Source organism: Uloborus diversus, chromosome 6 (genome assembly GCF_026930045.1).
Source record: "Uloborus diversus isolate 005 chromosome 6, Udiv.v.3.1, whole genome shotgun sequence".
NCBI lineage: Eukaryota > Metazoa > Arthropoda > Arachnida > Araneae > Uloboridae > Uloborus > Uloborus diversus.
The window spans coordinates 145,278,798-145,302,320 of NC_072736.1; the positions used below are offsets into that span (position 1 = coordinate 145,278,798).

Here is a 23,523-nt window from a genome sequence, read left to right on the forward strand (position 1 = left end):
CGCGAGTTTCATTGTTACTCTATCATTCGCTATTATATATATGAGGATATATTTTTAGTATATTTTATTTCTACACAATAAATAGGTTATGCATTCAAAAATTCCTTTTTTATATCAAAGAAAAAGTAGATTAATATGATAACTTGTTGGAAATTGATATGAAAAGTATGAACAATGACTATCCTTTTGTTCTTCATTGAATATTAAAATCTTTCAGAAAAAATTAAAATGTTTATAGATATACCAGAAAAGATGCTGCTGTATTTCAGTTTATGTATTTGCATTATTTGCTACTTACTAAGTGCAAACCATTTATTCAAGTTTAAATTGTCACAATAGAATAGTGAGTTATGCTTAGGATTAATTGTACTGTGTCTACTTGTTTGCCGGTTTGTCTGTAAATACTTCAACATTGTATATAAAATGACAAAGAATCCCTAATCTGACCTTAAAATTGCCGAATTCATTCTGAGGTATGGCGAAGTGTCCTGTGATTGTTTAAAGAACGTCATAGAAGCCCTCATGATTGCTCTGTATCCTAAGAAGGTTCCAGAAATCCCTCGTGATTCTGAAGTTGTCTGCCTTTATTTCTTTGGATTGTACCGATAATATATGGAAGATCAACTGAGGACATCAAAGTGTCCTGACGTTTATTGTGGGAGGGACCTGAAATGCCTCAAAAGAGCCGTGAGTTTTAATAAGTTCCTGAAATTCTGAATAATCCTCAAGTGGTCAGTGGTCCTGCCGTGTTATACTCATGTGCTTTGTCTTTTAGTAAGCAGGACATTTTACGCTCCTGTGGCAATCCTACGGTTTCGTTCGGAACTTGTCCGAAAGAAAATCAGAACATCCCTGGGACACCAATGATGAAGAAGTGAGAAGAGTACTCAGGACATAATGAGGATCAATTTGTGCTGTATGGGATAGAAATTAGGAGTGACTAGTATACAGAGAAGAATGAATATTTGACTTCAAAAATTGTTATTTGTGGTAACTTATACCTTTTTTCCTCTAACTGTACAAAAAGTGCCAAACAATGCGAATTTTTTGATGTGAATTTTTTAAATTTCTCCAGAAGTAGACCCCAAAACCTGTTCTCCGATCATCACCACCAAAGAAAAACTGAAACTGCGTTTCTAAGACTTCAACTTTGAAAAAATTCCAGGTCTTATCACTATATCTCTCCACCCATCCTCTGATGCTGTCAGTATGGCGTAGATAAGGAGGGAGGTTTGGGACCCCCCCCCCCCTCCGCCCCGAAAAGTTTATCCAAAAAATTTTTAAGTAAGAAAGTAAGGAAAAAAACTCCAAAGAAAAAGTTTTTTTACTAGAAAGGAAAAAAAAAGTACTATTTTCTTTTGAATACTGTTACATAATTCACTGCTCCCTGGATAGTCTGAAATTTGCTTTCGGGGCAGGGTTCAAATAACATCTGAAGTTAGGGGAAGCTAAGTCTCATTTCAAGGCCCCCATCTTTTATTTTCAGTATATATTTTCTAAACATTTTATGCACATTGGAACAAAACTCACTTATGCTATATTTATTATTTCCAAGAACGGCCAAGCAGACTTCCAAATAAAGTTTATTCCTCCCCCCCCCCCCCCCCCCGACGTATTGAACTTTTGTACACTACTTATTTTTACTCCCATTCGCAGCAGGTAAGTTGGTGTTTCAGACATCACTTTATAAAATTTATCAAGTGTCATAAAAGTATATTGCAGCACATTGGGGCAAATTACACAGATGAAAATAGCTTTACTATACCTTATATAATGAACTGTGTATCCTCACCTTACTTTTTAAAATTCTTCCAAAATCTTTATTCAACGAGTTCCAAGGTTTGAATACATTGAAAAATACATTCAAAAACAGAAACTGAGAATTTTAAGTAATTTTTGTCAGAGAGGAAGCTTAAGCTTCCTGATTCTTTGGGGCCTCAGGTCCTATTTCGGGGCATGAATTTGAAAAAAAATCTGGTGGTATTCCTCAAACCCCCAATCATCATCAAAGTTCACCTGAAATTTCGTTTTTGAAACTTCAATTTCGAAAAATTGCTGTGACACATCCCTGTACTGCCTCCTTTCCCGAACATTTTGTGACGCACAGGGCAACTGGACCTATGCCTGGGGCTCCATCTTCTTAAGGAGCCCCGAATTTTTTAAAACCTATGCATAACATTAAGAAATCATGTATTTTAATGAAAATAATAAAAGATCCTCTTTTAAATAAATGTTAAGCAATATTTTAACATTATTTTTCTTTGATTTAAAGTGATAGAATGGAGAGGGGAGCCTTCAAAGCATTGTGGGCCTCAGTTTCAGTCGATCGGGCCTTTCCCACATTTTAATAAAAAAGAGATCCTTAAAACATATCCGCATTTTAGCGATTTTCGGAATTTGGAAGCCCGCATTTTCTAGTTCGTACGAGTAATACATTTCAATGTTCCTGGTTTTTTTTTTTTTTTTTTTCGCTTCGAGACAACTCCTATAACCCCCTCTCCCCCCCCCACACACACACCGAAACCGTCGAGACTAGCTACGCCACTGGGTGCTATCAAAGGTAGGACTCGTAAGTTTTGGTACCAGTAGCAGATTTTAGGGGGGAGAGGCGTGCCCAGGGGTGATTGTGAGTTCATCAAAATATACCTAAAAGTTTCAAAGCGAGAACGGTGGGGGGGGGGGGGTAATCTTTGGCCCCTATTACTTAAGTGCACCTTTGCCATAGTATTAAATAGTTCTGAGTCAAAATATTGTGTGTACATTTGATTAAATTTTTAATGGGTTACAAAGTTACTTTTGAGCTGGTGTTATGCAAATTATCTTGACATTTGTACATCTTAAGGGATAGGTGTCAATCTTAAGGCTCTTACAGGTATATTTGATGAGTATTATAAAATTAAGAGAAATTGCGGAGGTAGGGAGATAAAAGCACAACAACAACAAAAAAAAAAAAAAAAATAATTCCGGTATTTTCGGACATAAAAATACTGGAAATACGTCCGGAAATTCGGTAAAATACCGAAACACAATCACCCCTGGGCGTGCCCCCAAAAGGATGAATTAATTTAAATATTTTATTTATCATTTTTAAATTGACTTCCCTTTTGCATTTTTTATTTTGATCTTTTCCTTCCAACAGGGCCGTCGGCAAGGGGGGTGGGGGGGTGTAACACCCCTCCACTTTTTTGGAGAAAGGGGCCGCCGATTTTAGGTTATTTTTAATTTCTAATGCAAGGAATAAAAGCGCAAAATGGAAAAAAATGCGGAACAAACATTACGAACACTATCAGTAAACCTGAAATCTAAAACATCCTGTACTTTTCAGCTATCGCGGCCCTAATAGCCAAAGAAACAAACAATAAATGGGGCCGCGAAAAACAGCTAAGAATCGTTGCGGAAAATACAGATATTAATCGCCGAGTGGGGCCGCGTGAACGATTACATATCGGTCGTATCTTGATAGAAAAAAAAAGTACTGTATAAACACGTGCGAGAACTTTAAAAGTTGCGCCAACATTTTCAGTAAAATCTGTTCAGTGGAGAAGGCATGAATCAATTCTATATGCAGAAGTAGTATTACATTAATGTTTCAAACTGCGGCAGGGTTCTTTGAAATTTAGAAGAAAAATAAAATAACTGAAACATAACTAGCAATGTCAGTAAACATGAAATCTAAAACATCCGGTACTTTTCAGCTATCAAAAAACTATAAATGGGGCCGCGAAAGACAGCTGAGATTCTTTTCGGGCGGCATTCGATGCGGAAAATACGAATATTAATCGCTAAGTGGGGACGCGTGAACGGGATATTACAAATCGGTCATCCCGTGTTTGAAAAAAGAGGACTGCATAAATACGTGACACATTTTCAGATTTTCAGTAAAATCTCAAAATATTGATGAAAAAAAGTGGAGAAGACATGACACATGAATCAATTTTGTATGCAGAAGTATTACATTAATGTGATTCAAATTGCACCGAAGTAGGGACAGTATTTTGTATTAAATAATAATATTAAAAAAAAAAAAAAAAAACAGAAGATTTGAAATAAACGAGGGTCACTGCCACATTTGTTTCATGTAGTAAATTTAAAAGAAAGAAGAAAAGAAATTTTTATAATATTAAAATAAAAAAAAGCGGTATTGCCCTCGTGGTAGAGGGTAGAGCCCTCCCTCCCTCCCCCGCCTTAGAGCTACAAAGAGTAAAAGAGTAAAGCTCTTACATGTAGGTAAATATTGTGCACACTGCCACAGTGGTGAAGCAATAAACGTTCCTTGGGAGAAAAGGAACAGGGGGGGGGGGGGCATATAAAATGTTTCGAAATAATAGGTCGGATAGTGCAATTTAGGCACTTGTAGTGTGTTCATACAAATCATTTTGTTGCTATATGCGGGGGGGGGGGTAACTCCCTATTATACCACTTGGCTACGCTAAAGCCCTCGATCCGTCTCTTAAGTGGCGACACGCTCCAGCGTCCGCCATTTTGTGTCGTTCCGCAACTTTCTCCCTATCACAAATCTAGTAGAAAAATATAGACTTTCGCTCATTGAAAAGTATCTTTTTATCAACGAATGTTTACAGATTTTTAATCGTAACTTATGTAATTGATAATATACATACAAAAATGTTGAATTTTACCTTCGTAAAATATTTTTTTTATTATTAAACCGAATATTAGTAAAAAGGTGTTTTGAAGAAATTTTCGGCCATTTTTAAGAGTAATTTCTCCCCCATAGACCTTCTGAGTTACAAATTACCTGAAGTGTTTTAAATATACGTTTTATTATTAGAAAGTTGGTGCAGTAGAACCAGGGGCGGATACAGAAAAATCTGTCGGAGGGGATCCGGGAAATTGAATAGCACCTCCTCCTTACCCCTGCCACATACGATGTTTCATAACAAAGTTTTCATTACTTTATTTTAAAATGTTTTTTTTATAATTTTTTTAGGATCCCTTAAACTAATGTTCCACTTCTAAGTACATACATATTATGTACCAGTATACTTTGAATGTGGACGTAAAACATCTTTAACGTTTCAAACCAAGTAAATACTAAACCATAATAATGTTACCGAAATGCTATACAATTAGCGGTTTTAATTTTAGGAACAATATCGTAATGATTATAACACGAGGGCAAGGTTATTCAATAAAAAAATATACCCATACCTCATTTGAGGTTTTAATATTATTTTACAGTATTTTAAGTATAAAATATTATTTAATTAAGAAAATCATAGCTATTAAACATATAAGTTTTACTGAAAATTTCAGGACAATTTCTGTGTGGATTTCAAAGCAGTTGCTGAATGTTCTTGAAGCCATGATATAGTTGAGATAACATATTGTAACGGATCCGGCGAGACTTCCAACTTTCTTGAAAGGACGACACAGTTCTTGATAAAAACACAGGAGCCTTATTTACACTATGTACAGGAGAAATCGTTAACTAATTTACCAAATTAGTTGATGATAATTAACTAAATTAATCATCAGCAATTAAACAAATATCACTCAACACCGTAAACTCAACGGTTACACACGTATTTACTTCCAAATACGAAAACAACACAGCGAAATGCCTCGCAATAAACAGAGCTAATACACTCTCAGTACAAATTCTCAATCGAAACTAAACTTTTTATCACGCGGGACGCTTTTATAAACATCGAAAGGAATCTCTCAAATATCCCACAACATTCCAAACGCTTCATGAAAATAGTAGACCGTTATCAAATTTTATCAATGAACAAAAAAAAGAAATAGGGGGGCGTATATTCATTACAGGAAACTATTTACAGGTTACGTTACAACAATAATTACTATTTACAGAATTTGTAACATTGCCCGGGACTGCACGTCCCGGGCAGTACAATCCCCAGAAAGGGTGCCAAACTTCTATCACAAGTTCACAAATACACACATTAAATAATAACCAATAATGCATAGGAAACACAATAATAACAAGAAATATTACTAAACATTAAAAGCAAAAAAATTATCTACAACTTTTATGTTATCAACCATGGTTGTTTACGTAATACTCATGAACTATGGCCATAGTATGGGGCTAACCGATCATAATGTACAACCCTAGGTTTTGCATTAGGTGATTTTTGGATCCTCACTACGACGTCATTCAGTCGGTTAAGGACTTTGTAGGGTCCATCCCAATGCGACTGCAATTTGGGTGAAAGACCATTCCGTCGGATGGGATTCCATAACCTAGGTTCTCCTAACTATATCCTAGGTTCTAGGCAAGGGCGGCTGGTGCCCCAAAAAAGTGGGGGGTCAAAGGAGATGTGTGGGGGGAGGGAGCAGGTTTGGTGGGCGACACACCCTGAAAGCTAAATTTTTTCTTCAAAAAGAGGCCAATTGAATTTTTACGTCATTACTGATGAATTGACCCTGTTCCACAAATTCGAGAAACGGACTCAAAAAGCGGGTGGCCACAGAAGATTTTCTCCTACCAAAATCAAAGTTCCATTTTTATTTTGACGGAATAATAACATGAAAAAAGCTTAAAAAAGGCACTTATTAAGTCAATTCTTTCTTTAAACACGTGTATAGATCATCAATCATTTTCCATTTGACCCTTAGTTTTGAACTTAGAAAAGTGGAGGGGCAAAGCCCCTTTACTGTTGAAAGTGAGAGGGCGATTGCCCCCCTTGCCCCCTCGTACGAGCCGCCTATGATTCTAGGATATAGTTAGGGCAAAACGCCAAAGGGTAAGACTTTAACTGACAGATACTAATTTTTGAACTTATTGCATTTATATGATATTTGTACAAACGGTTCGTCATTTCAGTTGACATTTTTTAGCATATACTTAAAAACAGTAGAGCTGTTTGCGGGGCCGCCCAGCCCACCAGTTTAAATTTTTCCAGGAGTTTGGGGCAAAGGGTCTAAATGCAAATTTTATCGAAAAAGAGCGAAAACCACACCCACTTATGTGTAAAAATATTATTTTTTCAATTCCTTTGGAAAGGGAGGGGCAATAGACCCCTTTAAATGATCGACGGGTGCCGCCAATTGTCAACCCCCCCCCCCCAGATATTTTAGCTAGCGACGGCCCTGCCTACCAACCAGGGAGGTAGGTTCCTCTACTCCGTGCTACCAACACACCAGCTCAAAATAAAATAATTTGCAAATCAAACGGTAAATTAAAAAGTTATGGCAAAAAAAGGTCACGTTACGGACTCTACATAATGTCGAAAATACCGTGGAATGCCCCATTAATGTATTGAAAATGGTTCAAAGGCGGGCTACAAGGCTAATAAATGGACTTTCTCGTTTAGACTATGATTCCATGCTTAGAAGGCTAAAAATGTACAGTCTTGAGCAAAGAAGAGACAGAGGAGACATGATTCAGTTGTTTAAATTTTTTAAAATGAAAGATGTTACGGGGCTGAAGTTTAGCACTGAAAACAGGGCAAGGGGTTTGTTTTTAGCTATTTAAATTTCAGGCTAACATGGATAGTAGGAAAAATTATTATTTTAGCAATAGTGGAACCTTGAAACAGTTTACCGGAAGAGGTGGTAATGAGCAAGGGAGTAGATAGTTTTAAGAGGTCTATTGATCTTCACTGGGGATTGTAAAATGACTAGGACCAGTCTAGCTGGGCCCAGAGCCTGTTGCTGGTCGTCACTTTTGTATTTGTTATCATATCATGTTTGCTCCTTTTATTAAAGTTGAAAACAAAACAACAATATCCGAAAAAACTTCGGTTTAGGAAGATTGGGCGCCGGGAACATTAGGCGCCGAGCACATTGGGTCCAATTTTCTCGGCGCCCAAAATACTCGGCACCCAAAGTTCCCCAAAATGCTCCGCGTCCGATGTTCCCGGCGCCCAAATCTCCCGATTTCGAGAAAACGTTAAGAGAACCAGATTGCAGTATGACGTCAGTTTTTAAAAATAAAACCACCTAGGTGGCGCTGCTTAACATGCAACCATGTGTTGCCATAGTATAAACTAAATGATCAGCTATATTCTTTAAGTAAAGTGGTGTGGCATCGTCTTGCGTAATGTTTTTCTTCACTCGCTGAGTCAAGTATGTCGTGTGTCAAAAAGTTCCGGATGGGTACAAATTTTATATTCGTGTTATTTCTATTGTTTTTTTCCTCACCAATTTCTGTTTCCAAAACAGTGCAGACTTTGGACGCAGACGATTCCTCAATCTACCAAGATGGATTGATGTATCATCATTACGAGCAGTTGAAAGAAATCTTATTTCAGTTGAAGGAAAATTTCAGCAGTTTGACAGATGTATATTCTGTGGGGAAAACAATTGAAAAAAGAGAAATGTATGTTATACGCATCACTTCGAATGTCACGGCCATTAAACCTATGTTTAAATACGTCGCAAATATGCACGGAAACGAAGCTGTCGGTAGAGAGTTGCTTCTCCAATTAGCACATTACTTGGTACATAATTACGGAAAGTTAGAAAGAATCACCAATCTACTGGATACAGTCGATATACATTTGATGCCATCTGCCAATCCTGATGGATTCGAAAAGGCTAAAGAAGGCGATTGTTTTGGATCTCAGGTCCCTTCCGGTAGAGAAAATGCGAAAGGAGTCGATCTGAATCGAGACTTCCCCGATCAGTTTAATGTCTCTAAAAATTATTCCTTGCACGAGGGACGGCAACCCGAGACTTTAAACCTTATGACTTGGATTGTATCGAATCCATTTGTCCTTTCTGCCAACTTACATGGCGGTGCTTTAGTTGCTAGTTACCCTTTTGATGATTCTAAGTTTCATAAAATATCAGGGTATAAAAGCACGAGTCCTGATGACGGCCTTTTTCAACACTTAGCCCTCGCTTACTCTAATCTGCATCCAGAAATGCATAAAGGAAATTCTTGCCCTGATGATTCTTTTGTGAAAGGAATAACAAATGGTGCTGAATGGTATGATGTGCCAGGTATGTTAAAAATTTAACAACGGTGTAAACTTATTTGTTTCAGGTACTTGAAAGTTAAGTTTTTTTTCCCAAATTTATGCTAATACAGTAAATTCCCAATTATCCGCGGAATAGGGAAGCAAAAACAGCGGATAATCCGAAGAAGTCCATCAACTTGAGTGAGAGCTGCTTCCTGGCTGACTGTGAAAGACCCGTGGATAATCCTAACTGCTTGTAATCCGACCTCTGATAATCGGGAGTTTACTGCATTAAACTACCTAGAAATCATGATTCCTAACTTCACTGCCTTGCACCGTGACCAGTGGCAGCAATTTTATGGTTCATTTTTTTATTTTATTTTCCAATTTAGGAACCAGAATTATAAAAAAAAAACGAAAATTATATGTGTCAACATTTTTAGATCATAATTATTTGTTTTACTTTGTATATCTGTTTACGTAACATGATTTAACGCAAGCAGTAACTTTTAATTGTTCATTAACTGTTCATTGTTTCGATATTTGTAAATCAATTGTTTTACTTAAACAGGCCATACTTGCTAAATAAAATTATTACCAAGTTGTTTGTCATATCTCAAAATACTTTGGGGTAAATAATATAAGTCTAATTCATGTCAACTAAATATTTCTTTGGGGAAAGTTATTGTGTATATAATTCGTGAAAGTCTTAAGAAAAACATGAGTTAAGCTGTTAGATTTGCATCAATTACCACTCATATGATCTCAAAACCAGCCTTAGCTAAATTTTATACCTTTTTTCTTTCATTTTTTCGCTGCTGTATAGGAGGGGACTAAAATGCCTATGGTATTTTAGTCCCCTCCCCTACTTTTCAATCCCAATCACCGCCTCTGGCTATGACTATTGGTTAATTTATCAACCCCTGTCCTGATTCCCACATTAGGAAGTATTTTAGTTACTTGGCCCCCGCAAGGTCCCAGTGATATAGTCGGGAGTGATAGAGGGTGATGGATTCCTCTTCCTTTTTATTTTTTACATTGGAGTCCTCCATTTTCATTAATTTAAACAACAAAGCATATAACAAAATTTGACAATTTTATATGTTCTTTGATTCTATGCCATTGTTTATTTAAACATATAGAATATGTACTTTCTTTAGTAGTTTTTGTTTTGTGAATCATCACATAATACATCTTTAATATTTCAAAAGTAATTGCTTAGTATTTACGTTATTTGTTGCAACTGACATCAAACTGCCACTATGGACACAAGGTTAACATTTTGTCTCGGGAGTTGTTTGCTCTGTAAACTTTAATTCTCTCATCATTCTTATTCATTATCAAACACTGGAATATTCTTAAAAGTACTCTAGAATTATCATCTTCATTCAAAATAGTTAAATATATGAATTGACCAGGGTCAAATACTCTGCATGGCTTTTAAAAAACTTGAGGTTGGCTGTCAAAATTTGTAGCATTTGTTGTTTTATAAATAGTAGCATTTTGGAAAAAATGTGGATTTTAGGAAAACATCTTTAAAATCATGGAAAGCATTGCAGAATTTTGTTGTGGGACATGCAACCTTAGTCATGTTGCTAAACATTTTGTGACATTCAAGGGCAGATACGGACTACCATTTTAGGGAGAGTGGATTATGCTGAAAAATGACCTTATGAACAAAACACTGTTTTGGGTTCGAAAATATCAGGATAATATCAAAAATATAGAAAATATTCGATATTTTCAATTTCTTTTAAAATAGTAACTGAATCCTCAAATCACTGTTGTTTATTTTCTTATATTATTAGCATAATATTAGACTTAAAATTTATGTTACTTTCAATATAAAAATATACATTTTATGTAAATATTTATATACTTTAAATGGCATTTATTGAGTTAATGATGAAAGGCATTCGCTTCTTGACTCATTTTTCTTTTGTTCGTTACTTGTATAAAATTAATTCAGAAATGTAAGTGTATATATTTGACAGTATATAGCCAGAAGACATTTTCCTTTCTTCTAACCAACTTTTAATTTTTAACTAAGCATTTTAAATCTATATTAAAACTGTCAAATTACTAATACTAATATTAAACATTACTGATATAAATATGAAATAAAAAAGGAATATTCTGTCAGATATATTCTAGATATTTTCTGTCTAAATATTTAGTGCAGAGCTGGATTGGTTTCTGGATATTTAAAAATCAACTGGATAAGCCGGGCGTTGAACACAACTGGATATCTGATGCATTCCTGCTACTAATGACTATGACTATAATGTTAAAAAAAAAAAAGTTAATGAATATAGTTCCTGTCATATCTCCCATGATATAATAGCTTGATATTTTTGAAGCAAGAAATGGGATTCAATTATGTTAATTATTATTACTTATTTATTTACTTTACTTATTTATATTATTACTTATTACTTGCTTATTATTATTATTTTTTTTTCAGGAGGAATGCAGGATTTCAACTATGTATATAGCAACTGCTTTGAAATTACACTAGAATTATCATGTTGCAAATATCCTAAAGCAAGTAATTTAACGCAAGAATGGGAGAATAATAAAGAAGCTCTTTTGAAGTTCATTGAAATGGTAAAAAATGTTATTGTTATTAACTTTGAATTTGGTTTTATTGTTATCTGTCACTTTAAAATGCTGTCAAACAATTGAAATTTGTGACATTAATTCAGAAAAACTAATTGTTACTCCATATTAACTTACCATTCTAGGTGTATCGCCTTTTGTACTAATAAACATTTTGAGCGGCACCAACTTGCCAAAATTGTTAGGGCCAGATGTCATTGTGAGTTTTGGAGTGTTTGATCCCCAAAATAAATGGGGGTTCATAAGTTCGCACCCTGAAGATTTTTAAATTTTTGTACTGTTTAACTTCGTTTGAACGATTATCAAGGGACTGGAAAAAGTTGAAACAAGGATATTATTAAATTAAGGAGTATGGATATTCAATGTAGCCAAATCTGGACCAGTGGAATGTATCATTAAGTTGAAGAAATAGTTAAGTTAAGTATCATTAAATCGAAATTATAGTGTTCTTTGAAAATGCCATTGTATCTATTTTCTGGTGCATATAATTTACACAAACCTGTTATGTGACATGGCGTTTTCAAGGTAAAAGAATCTGTTACTAACCTTAGTTAAAGTAAGAGTAGACATCTTCTAGTATAAACTATTTACTCCACAACATTTAGATATAAAAATAGATAAAGTTATATACATATAGGAAAAATGCAGAGATTAGAGTGGAACCTTCTGATATGGAGTCAGAGCCTATAACTGATTCTTTGGGTCTCTTACCCTTGGAAAGGATAAGATTAGAAACTTTCTATTGGTTGGTGGCAGGTGTACGCGGTGTACATATGTGCGTGCACAGTGCGTGGGTGTTATATCACTCACAGATATTTTGTGAAACTGACTTATCATCACTACAAATCTAAAAATTGAAATACTGAAATTGATAGAATAAGCAAAAACAAAAATATCATGAAGCCAAAAGATACTTTTATTTTCCCAAAATTTGATTTTTAATTAATTTTTTTGAATGTCGTACAGTGAAACTCTCTGAGCGGCCATGGGCGCCAATATGCAAAGTTGCAGGGGGGGGGGGGGCTCAAATATTTTCCGCGTGGTTTAGCTGGATATTTCCCCGGTGGAAATTGATTTCAGGACAGATTAGAGTCATTAAAATTTGACATTTTCAATAACTTATTCATTAATAGCTGGAGAAGAAATGTTTTTACATTGTTGCAGAGAAAAAAGTTCTAAAAGCAAGAAAGTTCTAACTTCAAAGGGGGGGGGGGGGGGCTCGAGCCCACCTTGCCCTCCTATATGGGCGCCCTTGTGAGCGGCCACCCCTCCATTCTGCAATATTTCTGCCGTTGAGAGGGGGTGGCTGCTTTAAACAGTTGAAGTTACAGTTGCAATACAATTTCTATAATACATAATATTAGCTAGTGTTCACTCTAGAAAAAAAAGGGCAGGGTGCTGGTCTTTGAAAAGGGCAGTATTTGTTATAAAAAGGGCACTTTTTCAGAACGGTGTCCTCCCAGCCAAGACCAATGATGCACCCCTCAAAAAGTACCCCCTTTTCCAAAAAAACGAAGAGGGGAAATAACATCATGAAACACCTTGCAAAAATTCAAACAGTGTCTGCACTATGAGACTATGCACTAGGGTGGGCCGAAAAGCTTTTTTTGGAAATCTGTTTTTGGATAGTGCGGAAAAGTTGCTATATGGACCCGTTATTACCCATAAAAAATTTCGCTAAATTTGTTTAATATTTAGCCGGCGCTATTTGACCTTGAAAAACTGAAAAAAAGGGCAAAAATGCACTTTTTTCAAAAAAAAAAAAAAAAGAAAGAAAGAAAATGAGGGGGGGGGGGTTAAAAATAAAAGTTTGAAGCTAGTTTCAGCAAACATTAGAAGTATCTGTCAGTGAATTAGTTGAAATCCTCAAAGACTTTTATACATTTCGTAGAATATTTAGCTACGCTCCTTTAAGACTGACACATGGGAAAAATGAAAAAAAAAAAAAAAATTTAAAGTAGTTTCAAAATAAGTAAATACTGAAATGTTACACAATACGTTTTTTAGAAAAAACAGTGAAAATTCAATTCAATTCTATGCGACATTTGTTCGCCAATTTTAAAAAATGCACACACTCAAATAAAAAATAGTTACATAAGATGCTAATTTTTTACTCTTCGGTTCCAATTGTTTCTCCTGGATAATAAACGGCGCTCAACTGCTTCTATTATTCCTAAGATTATGTTATAACTATTTATATATGTTTGACAAATAGAGCCCTTGAGTATTAAAAAAATGTGAATCCTCTGAAGTTTTTTAAACGGGAGCCGGACATTTCGAATGTCATTGCATGAAAGATGTTACGGGGCTGAAGTTTAGCACTGAAAGCAGGACAAGGGGTCATTGTTTTAAGCTATTTAAATCTCAGGCTAAGATGGATGTTAGGAAAAATTATTATTTTAGCAGGGTAGTGGAACCTTGGAACAGTTTACCGGAAGAGGTGGTAATGAGCAAGGGAGTAGATAGTTTTAAGAGGGCCATTGATCTTCACTGGGGATTGTAAATTGACTAGGACCATTCTAGCTGGGCCCAGAGCCTGTTGCTGGTCGTCACTTTTGTATTTGTATTATCTTTGTTTTGGTATACAACACGACTGTTATGTAGAAACGCGCGAAAAAGAAAGTAACGCGAGCAAGCACAAGTAGTCTTCTATTTGGATCTGTAAGAGATTTGTCTCCTCCCGATGCTTTATTTCTTCCAACATATAAGGACATTATCAGATGTTATCAAATCACTAAGATGCAAATAAAGGGAGAAGGAAGTAAGCAACCATCTTCAGCAAGTGTGGCCGCTGTAGTTGCAAAATAAGTTATTGATATTAGGGGGCGTGCTTCCCTTCCCCTTGTTTCGATAAGAAGAGTGATTGCCATGATTTTATCTTATTATTCTAAATATAATAGCGCAACAAAAAATGCTAAAAATATAAAGACGCAACTTTTACAATCAAAGCTAGGCAAATTTAAAGCAGAGGCTACGACTTTGTTTGACGTTTGTGCCTGCAAATGCGCAGATTTATATTCGTGTAATTGCAGAAAAAAAGCAAAAGTCCCTGATAGAGAAAAACAATTTCTAATTGATCAAAGGATAGTAAGAAAAATGGCTGTTGGAAAAGTGGATAAGGTAACAAATAATGCATATTTCGCTCATCCTGAACAGCTACTGTTGACAATGTTGTTTGACTCAAGAAAATACATTCGGGGAATTAGCTGTTAGGTGCATTCTGAACTCTAGAAATAAGAAGACGAAGAGCTCGGATGGTTACGATTTTTTAAGCGTCCTAAACTCAATTTTGAAGCCATTGATTATGTTGATTTAGTTCATTGGGCAAACTGTGTTGCAACAGAGCCACCTCTTACAATGTATCTAAAAGACCAACAATTGAAAGAAATGTTCAAAGAACAGCTTACAGCTGTTTCGAGAAATTTCCCTGTCACACGGAAGCTGTGAAACGTTGTGTGAAACTAATAACCGAAGCTGCAATATAAGTTCGTGGTGAAACTGCACAAGATGGATACATTCGTGCCAAACTTCAAGCTAGGAAAGAGCTTCCATCATTTGATAACAAGGCACAATATTATTCCAAAAAATAATATTCATTATGCATGAGGTATTATAAATCAAATTTGAAGATTTCTTTTTCAAAATTTTAATATCTTTATATGTAATTCTAGAAAATGTATGATATTATTGCGTGATAATAATTACTATGATTAATAGTACTATTTAATTAATTAGTCTATGATTTAATTTTGAAAAATAATTTTCACAATGGTTTTTAAAAAAATTCAATATTTTTTCGTTTTTCTCCAATTTTTTGATGTCTGAAAGGAGCGGTTAAATGCTCATTAAAATAAATGAAACATTTTATGGGCTCGAACTAGCTCATTATATAACATTTTCGATGCATTCCAGCAAAATATTTGGAATTTAGTTTTTTTTAAAAAAATTTGACAAAAATTCATTTTTTTCGGTTTTTTAGTGTCAAATAGCGCTGGTTAGATATTTTTTAATGTCCAAGAAATTTTTTGTGAGTGCTAATTAGCTCATCACGCAACTTTTGCGCGCTATCCAAAAATTGATTTCGAAAAAAAATATTTTTCGGCTTATTTCGGCCCACCCTACTATGCACCCCCCCCCCCCCACCGGATCGCCGCCATCACTGACTTTAGTATTGAATATCATTATTTTATAAGGAAAATGTATTTGTCTTTAGAAAAGGATGAGCCCCCCCCCCCCAAACAAATGTTTTCCACACTCCATAGGAACATTTAGGTAATGCTGAAACTTGGCTTTGTGAGTTTTTCAACACTTTTCAAGCCTTAAATTTGACTACCTATCCTATAAATCCTAGGCATTTCAAAACCCTATGAATTTCAATTTAAGAACAGTATTTAATTACTGATCTCCCCTTCTAACTTAAAAAAGCTGCCTAGTAACGTGCATTGTGCCATTACATATTTTAGTAGACATCAAAATCATGATGAATGTTAATTCTCCTTTTTAAATATATTACACTTCAAACAGAATAATTAAATTAAAATACTGTGTGCAGTGCTTCAAAAATGCAGTCGTAGCAAGGTGCAAAACAAAAATAAGCAACTCAGGCCAATCCAAATTTTTTATCTCAGACTATTTTCGTGAAAATTATGTCAATAAGTTTTAAAAATAATCTGTTATACGATTTATATTCAAAGATAATAAAAATACTTAGCACAAAGAAACGAAAAAAATGATTATTTTGCAGCAGAAAATTTCCTTGGAAAAGCGATATGTTTCCATTTCAAACGCTTTTTCTTTCTTTCTTTTTTTTTTTTTTAACTGGGGAAGGGGGTTAAAGATCCAAGGGGCAAAAAAAAATACCCTTGTATTTTAGCTCTGTAATCTTTGTACTATTTTCTACTTAGGAAACAATCAGAAAGTTAATTTTCCAGAAACAGATGTGAAAAGATTGCTACACAATCACTAGCAATGCGCTAAAATTGCTAAGCCTAATTTCCACCTGCAAAGGAAAAACGGACACAAAGGGCTGAAATGCTAGGAAAATGTCCTATTCCCTCTCTCATTGTTGATTCTCAGAAGATCAAGGATGGGGATGAATGAAACAATGATTTCTTTCTTCCTAGAGAACCATATCACTTCCCACACCCTGTCAAAAACCCACCTTCAGTAGAAGGAAGAACATGCCTTTGTTTCCTACTGATAAGCCTGTTAGAATTCCTAGAATCTCATCCCTTTCTCCTCTTTGCCTTGGTGTTTGCTTCCCCTTTTATTTATGGGGCCGTTTTCAGGGTGAAATTCTGGGAATAATGATAAGAAATGGGCGTTTTTGCGGACGATCGCTGGATAAGTAAAATTGCCCCGATATCGTGCGAGTACAAACGATGCTTGAGGCATCTTTTTAAAAACACAGGATGCAATTTCATTTTTTCTTAATGGACGGGGCGCATTTTGCGATCTAAAAAAGGGCAGGGCGCATTCTGCTGATGTGGAAAAGGGCAGGGCGCTGCGCCCTTCAAAAACGGCCTAGCGGGAACACTAATATTAGCAAGTCTAATATATAAAATGAAGTTTGAGACCTTTCTAAAGAGGAAATAGTATATTATTCAATTATTGTTTACATCTTTTGAAGAAATTATACAATTTGTGACATAAGTTTTTACTCTGCTCCAACAACTGTTTTCAAAATTGTTTTTCAATTCAAAATGTTAATCTCTAACCAATTTATTTGCCATTGCATCTGAATTTCTGATGACTTTATTATCCCCAAAATCACTTCAGTTGAAAATATAGTTTGCTGATGATTACAAAACGTATTAGTAAATTGATCGCCAAAGATATAATTAACACCTGAAAGGCATAAAAATGCTTTCGTTCAAAAAACGTTAATGATGCACACAGTGAATTGTTAAGTTAACTTAAATCAATCCCAAAAAAATATTAGATTTGATTTTGAAAAAACGTGTTTATTTTCGCTGATTTGTTAACCAGATGACGTGTTTCTCAGCCAGCCCTGTAATTATCAAAACACTTCATTGCTGTTCCATGCTGAAAATAATTCAAAATGGCACTCTATAAATTCTCTCGCCGATTTTCCGTGCTCTGTTGCTCAGAATTTTAATATGTTGTTAGAGATTGGTAAAAATGATCTCCGACAGTGTGATTTGCAATCCAGATTATACATGCACTGCACACTGATCAACTAATAAAATAAATATAAATGACATTTTTACTTCAAAAATATCTTAATTCATTAACAGCCAATACGACTTCTCCTCCTTGAACTGAAAAGTTGTAGATCAGAAACAGGAAGTGAATAGATTTCCCTGAAAAACGGAATGGACGCATCCACTCGCCAGCCATTCAGAGAGGTTGGATGGCCGTTGCTAGGGGTGTTTTTAACATTAAGTCGATGGGCTAAAAAATCCGAGCCGCAAAAAATTGATAGTTAGGAGGAGTGGCCGCTGGAACAGGTTTCAATGTATCCCTGAAACAAAATGTTTCATCGTGTGACTTCACAAGTGAAAAAAGCCATCTTGTGAATCGGAGTGCGTGGTTGTCATTTCTGGCAAGATATCGCCTTGTAGTGTTTTTTCACTGCGAGCAATTAGTTGAATGAAATATTCATTTGGTGAAGTTTGGCAGTGTCCTGAAGCTTTATTCTGGTAAACCTGGTGACTTGCTCACTTGTGACTTCAGCAGCTAAAAATTAAAACTACGTCTGAACGTCCTTGCTTTTTTATGTTAGAAAATAAATCAAAATTAAGAAAATTGAAGAATTCTTTCAGAAAAAAATACAGGGTGGCGACAGGTCAGGGAGATCAGGGAAAAGTCAGGGAACTTTACTGATCAGAGAAATTTCAGGGAAATATCAGGGAATTTCGAAAAAATAATAAAAATTCAGGGAAAATTGATCAAATGAAGACATTTTTTTTTTTTGCTTTGCAAAATTAAATACCTTTATTTCCTATGCATTTTCCGCCAATTATTTGTCAAATTTTTTTTTTTTAAATATTGAGGTGCGATTATACACGGACACATGTTTGTGCATTTTTTTCCCTTAAGGTCGAAGTATTGAATCTTAAGTTATTAACCACAGGATAAACTTCCTAAGCTTCTGTGTCTATAAAGTTGTTTATTTTACGTAGTTTGAATTTTTCTGCCAGGCGTTTCATGTTACGTAAAATAAACAACCCTACAGGCAAAGAGGAAGCTGCCATTAAAGACTTTGCTCCATTGCCTTTACTTATTGTCTTGAAGTAGCTAGCGTACTGTAATTTACAATTTCAAGAAAAAATCTTTTTTTTTTTAAATTGATACTGCTAAGAGCTTAAAAGATATTTTACTTGGCATTTTCGATTTAATTGCTAAAATTGAATATTAAATGAAAATCAACTTTTTTTGCCATTTTAATATTTGCTGTCGCTTTAGATTGTACGAAGGTTTTTTTTTGTACAGTTCAATGTTGTTTGTTCCAAAAGATTTTTTTCGACTAATAATGAAATCATTTGAAGTTGAGTTGTCTACATAAGTAAATATTTTTACTAATTTTTAATAGTTAAAATGCTGTATTCATTCATTAAAGCCTAAGTTCTTGATTAGAGAATAGCTCAATATGACTGGTTGTTTAAAGGTTCAAATTTGTTTTACATAAATATGTCCAAATATTTACATAAGTAATACTGCATTACTTCTATACTTTCGCAATTACTTGTTATTCTCGCAGCAACAATTATGCTGCTTGAAAATTCAGTTCAAAATTATTTCCAAGCAGACTTTTTTAGTTTTATCATGATTAGATATGTCTTTAAGAGTCTTTAAGAGTAGTTTCAATAATTTCTTAGAATTCTTATGTTCACAGGTTACTGGGAGTAAGGTATTTGTTTTGGATTTCCTATAATATTTCTCCTTATATATTTTAATATACTATTTTTACTTCAAAAAAAGAAGCTTATTTTTAAAATATATTTCTAATTAACAGTTTGAAACGTTTTAAACACTGCATTTTATTTAATACTAGTGATACCCGCACGGCTTTGCCCGTAATAGAAAAATTAAAAGGTCTTTTGGTTCGCTTGTATATTTACAAATATGGTACAGTGAATCTTCTCGCCAATTGGCTTGTGCCCATGGTACGGTTCCACGTTATGATAATTTCGTATCTCGCCAATTAGCTTGTGCCCAAGTTACGGTTCCACGTTATGATAATTTCACAATTTACTCGTCCATCTTATGATATTTTTGTTCTTAAAATTGGAATAGAAAAAGAACCACATCGAATTTTCGAAAAATCGCTTCGAAGTGCACACCTCCATGCTACAAACTAACTTTGTGCCAAATTTCATGAAAATCGGCTGAACGGTCTAGGCGCTATGCGCGTCACAGATCCAGACATCCTCCGGACAGAGAGACTTTCAGCTTTATTATTAGTAAAGAAGATGCAATGGTTTTCAGGTAGGGTAAAGGACGAAAACCATTATCCATGGTAACGTCAATCAGGGAAATTCAGTGAACTTAATCAAGGAAATCAGGGAAAAGTCAGGGAACTTTTTTTCGCCGTTCCTGTCGCCAACCTGAAATATTTTTGAAAAATGAGAAACAATTCAATTTCACCATGTCATTTAGGGAGATTTTGCATCTCTATTTTGTGGTGAGCCGTGCAGTGGACATGTATTGCTTTTGACTGTCAAATTTTGAAGTCTAACAAACTTCCCCCTCACATTTAATGCACTATCATAGTAGTCCTTTCAAACCTTGAAAAGGCAAATCTGGGCATACAAAAACATCTTTTAGTATATTAAATGCTTCAAAAACTTCACGGTTATCATTGACACTACTTAAAAGAAAAAGAAACTTCTCAAGTAAAGCACTGGCTATTCATCCCAAACACAGGCATACTCAAAAATTATAAGAGGGATAGGGATGGGCAAGCCTCAAGAGTTGGTGCTAGTGAACATTTTCTAATGAATATGTACACACCATATTAGTTTCTATGGTTGAAAAGTTCTTGATTTGTATACAAAGGATATTTGATTCACGTTTTTGCTGTACTTTATTTTTTTACCCTATGATAAGTTATGACTACCAACAAGAACATATATTGACTGTATAGGTTGAAATTTGTTAAGTAAATCATTCCTTCATTCATTTATTCAATCATTCATGTGTTTATTATCTCAATCATAAACTTAATCATTTGTTTGTTTCTTCATTCTTTTAGTCAGCTATTTATGTAATAATTTATTCCTTCGTTTTATTATTCATTCAGTTGTGTATTTATTTATTTACTTATTCATTGATTCTTATATCTTTTTTTCATTCATTCATTAGTTTACTTATTCATTTTTTATTTAATTACACATTTTCATTTAAACATTCATTCAGTTCACCCATTTATTCATTTATTTGTTTATTGCTTCATGTATTTTGCTGGTAGTTATTTTTTCATCAGTTTATTCATTCTTTCACACATTTATTTAATCAATTATTCATTCAGTCAGAATTATATCTGAGCTAAATTTAACTGAATTGAAATCAATCTAAAATAATTTTGACATGGTCAAATTTAGTCTTTTTAATTCACTTTTCTTCCAAGCTACAAGTTAGTTTGAACTAACTTTAATCATGGTCTGCAACTGAATTTAATCATAAAATTAATCTGAAGTAACTTTGAGTTAGATTTCTTTTTTTGGTTATTCCGTTAATTGATTAATGTTTAAAGTTACATTTGAATCTTGCATAGTGAGAATAAATTAAATACCTCTATGCTAAAGATATAATAGTAACGAAAATACATAATACCTTTTGTCGCATATCTTTTCATCCATAAGCTTTCTTCTTTTGCATTAAAAAGAGGGATTCTTTGTAACCAAGAAACAAATGTCTGCAGTTTCCTGCTAATTTGCATAACGTTGTGTTCTTTCTTTTGCTCTTGCTTTGTAACTAATAGGTGAATTGCTCAAAAATTTTTTTTCCAACATTTACATTTTAAATAACCTGAGTTTTTGTTTTAGCATTTAAAAATTAAAAGTAAATGTATAAAAATTTCTCTTAGTTTGAAACATCTAAATGACTTGTATTTCATGACCAGGTTTTAAAATGATTTCTCCTTGCTCAAGTGAGGCCTTTGATGCCGTTTATAGATTTTAACGACATAAATATTTACATTTTTTTTATAGATTCACATGGGCATTAAAGGAACAATTACTGATTCTACTGACAAATCAGCAATAGAATTGGCATTTATTCATGTTAGTGGCATTGACCACAATGTGACAACAACAAAGGATGGACATTATTGGAGATTGCTTCTTCCTGGAGTTTATACTGTTGAAGTCTCTTCATATGGGTATGATTTTTCATTGCCAAAAAGAAACAAAATATTATTTTTATTAATTGAAATCATTAATTCTCTCAAAATCATTTATAAAACACAATAATTCTATTTATATCCAAGTTTTTAAGAAATGTTGAAAATGCTCCCAATAAATGGCAGCACATAGTCCTGCTGCCACCAGGTAGCACAATATAACGATTAACGAAAAGAAAACGCAAGTCAAGTCATGTCAAAGTTCAATATTTTTTCTGACATAAAACAACGTTTTTTTATGTTTGCGATTTTCTATTTAGCTTCTGATTTCTGTAAAAATAACAATGTTAACATATAAACGCTTTTAATAATGATTAATTGATTTCAAACGTCAAAATACTTAGTAAAAATGACTTTTTAAATCAAGTCTGCGAAAAAATATACTTCGACATAATTCTATATATTTCAACAACCTTATCCGTTAATGTTCAATATGTTGTGTAATAGCGGGTGCGGCGCTTATAACGGGTGCGGCGCATACATTAAAAAGTTTTTTCCTTGATAATATATTTCAATGCGGCGCTTACTCTCAAAAATACGGTATCTGTGAGAATTATTCTGAATTAAAGCATAAAATAGTAGATGAAACACGTTCAATATTGCTAAACGGTACATATATGAACATAAACAGCAACACACACAACACAAATACATTAAACAAATTCAAAGTTTGTTGTCTTAGGCACGTCATCACAAACAAAACAGCATCTTTCTCTCACTCATGTCTTACTGTGTTCTCCCTCTTTTGTTTATCTATCGCTCTACTCATGGTGGTTACCATTACATTCAGGGAGCCTTTATCCACATATATATATAATGATGTAGTTTCATGAATAAATATAATGTTACTGTTACAAAATAACCATTTAATGTTTTTCTTTCAACTTGTTATAAAAAAAAAGATTCTCAAAAGTTCAATTTCTAAAAAAAAATTTTTTTTGCTATTTTAGCTATCAGCCTCAATCAAAGTTAGTTGTTGTCAAGCCTGATAGTGTTGAAGAAGTTCATTTTGAACTATTAAGAGATAGTTCAATTTCCTTCCCTGCTAAAAAGGTTGAAACACCGAGTAGAAAGATACTTGCTCCTTCATTTCCTTTCTCCTTCATAGAAAATAATTCTACTTCTGAGATTCCAATTACTGAAGAAGCCTCTAGCACTTTAGCCACACCTGACATTGCGAATCATTCTGAGCAAACTACTTCTGAGAGCCCTACTGCAGCCAGCAAATCGTCTGCTTTAGATGTTGACAATGAAGAACAAGCATCACCTATTGAATCAGGAAAGGACAAATCCTTTGAATCTATGGTTGAATTTAAGCATCACAATTATTTGGAAATGGTTTCAGTATTAAAGAATGTGTCAAAGCAATGTCCAAAAATTACCAATTTATATAGCATTGGCCAGACAGTTGAAAATCGAGAATTATATGTATTAGAAATGAGTTCCAATCCTGGAATGCATGAGCCTGGTATGTATTTATTGTTAATCACTTTTGACTTTTCTCTCACTAACACTGTAATTTCAAAAAAAAAAAAGTGGTACAGTATTACAAAAGAACCCGTAGACCAAGGGTTACTATTTTGTCCACTTTTTTGTAAAAAGTCTGGGACGTCAGAAGAAACTGGACAAAATGGACGAAATGAAAAATAA

General features: G+C 34.2%; 1 protein-coding gene across 1 annotated transcript in view; it reads left to right on the forward strand.

The window, feature by feature from the left end:
• Window positions 1-8,071: 8,071 nt before the first annotated feature.
• LOC129223868 (carboxypeptidase D-like) overlaps window positions 8,072-23,523 on the forward strand; it is a 69,701-nt gene continuing 54,249 nt past the window's right edge. Inside the window, exons 1-4 of the mRNA XM_054858233.1 lie at window positions 8,072-8,931; window positions 11,353-11,495; window positions 21,683-21,852; window positions 22,824-23,341. Coding sequence (XP_054714208.1) covers window positions 8,079-8,931; window positions 11,353-11,495; window positions 21,683-21,852; window positions 22,824-23,341 — 1,684 coding nt within the window. The 5' untranslated portion in view covers window positions 8,072-8,078. The remainder of the gene's footprint in view (window positions 8,932-11,352; window positions 11,496-21,682; window positions 21,853-22,823; window positions 23,342-23,523) is intronic.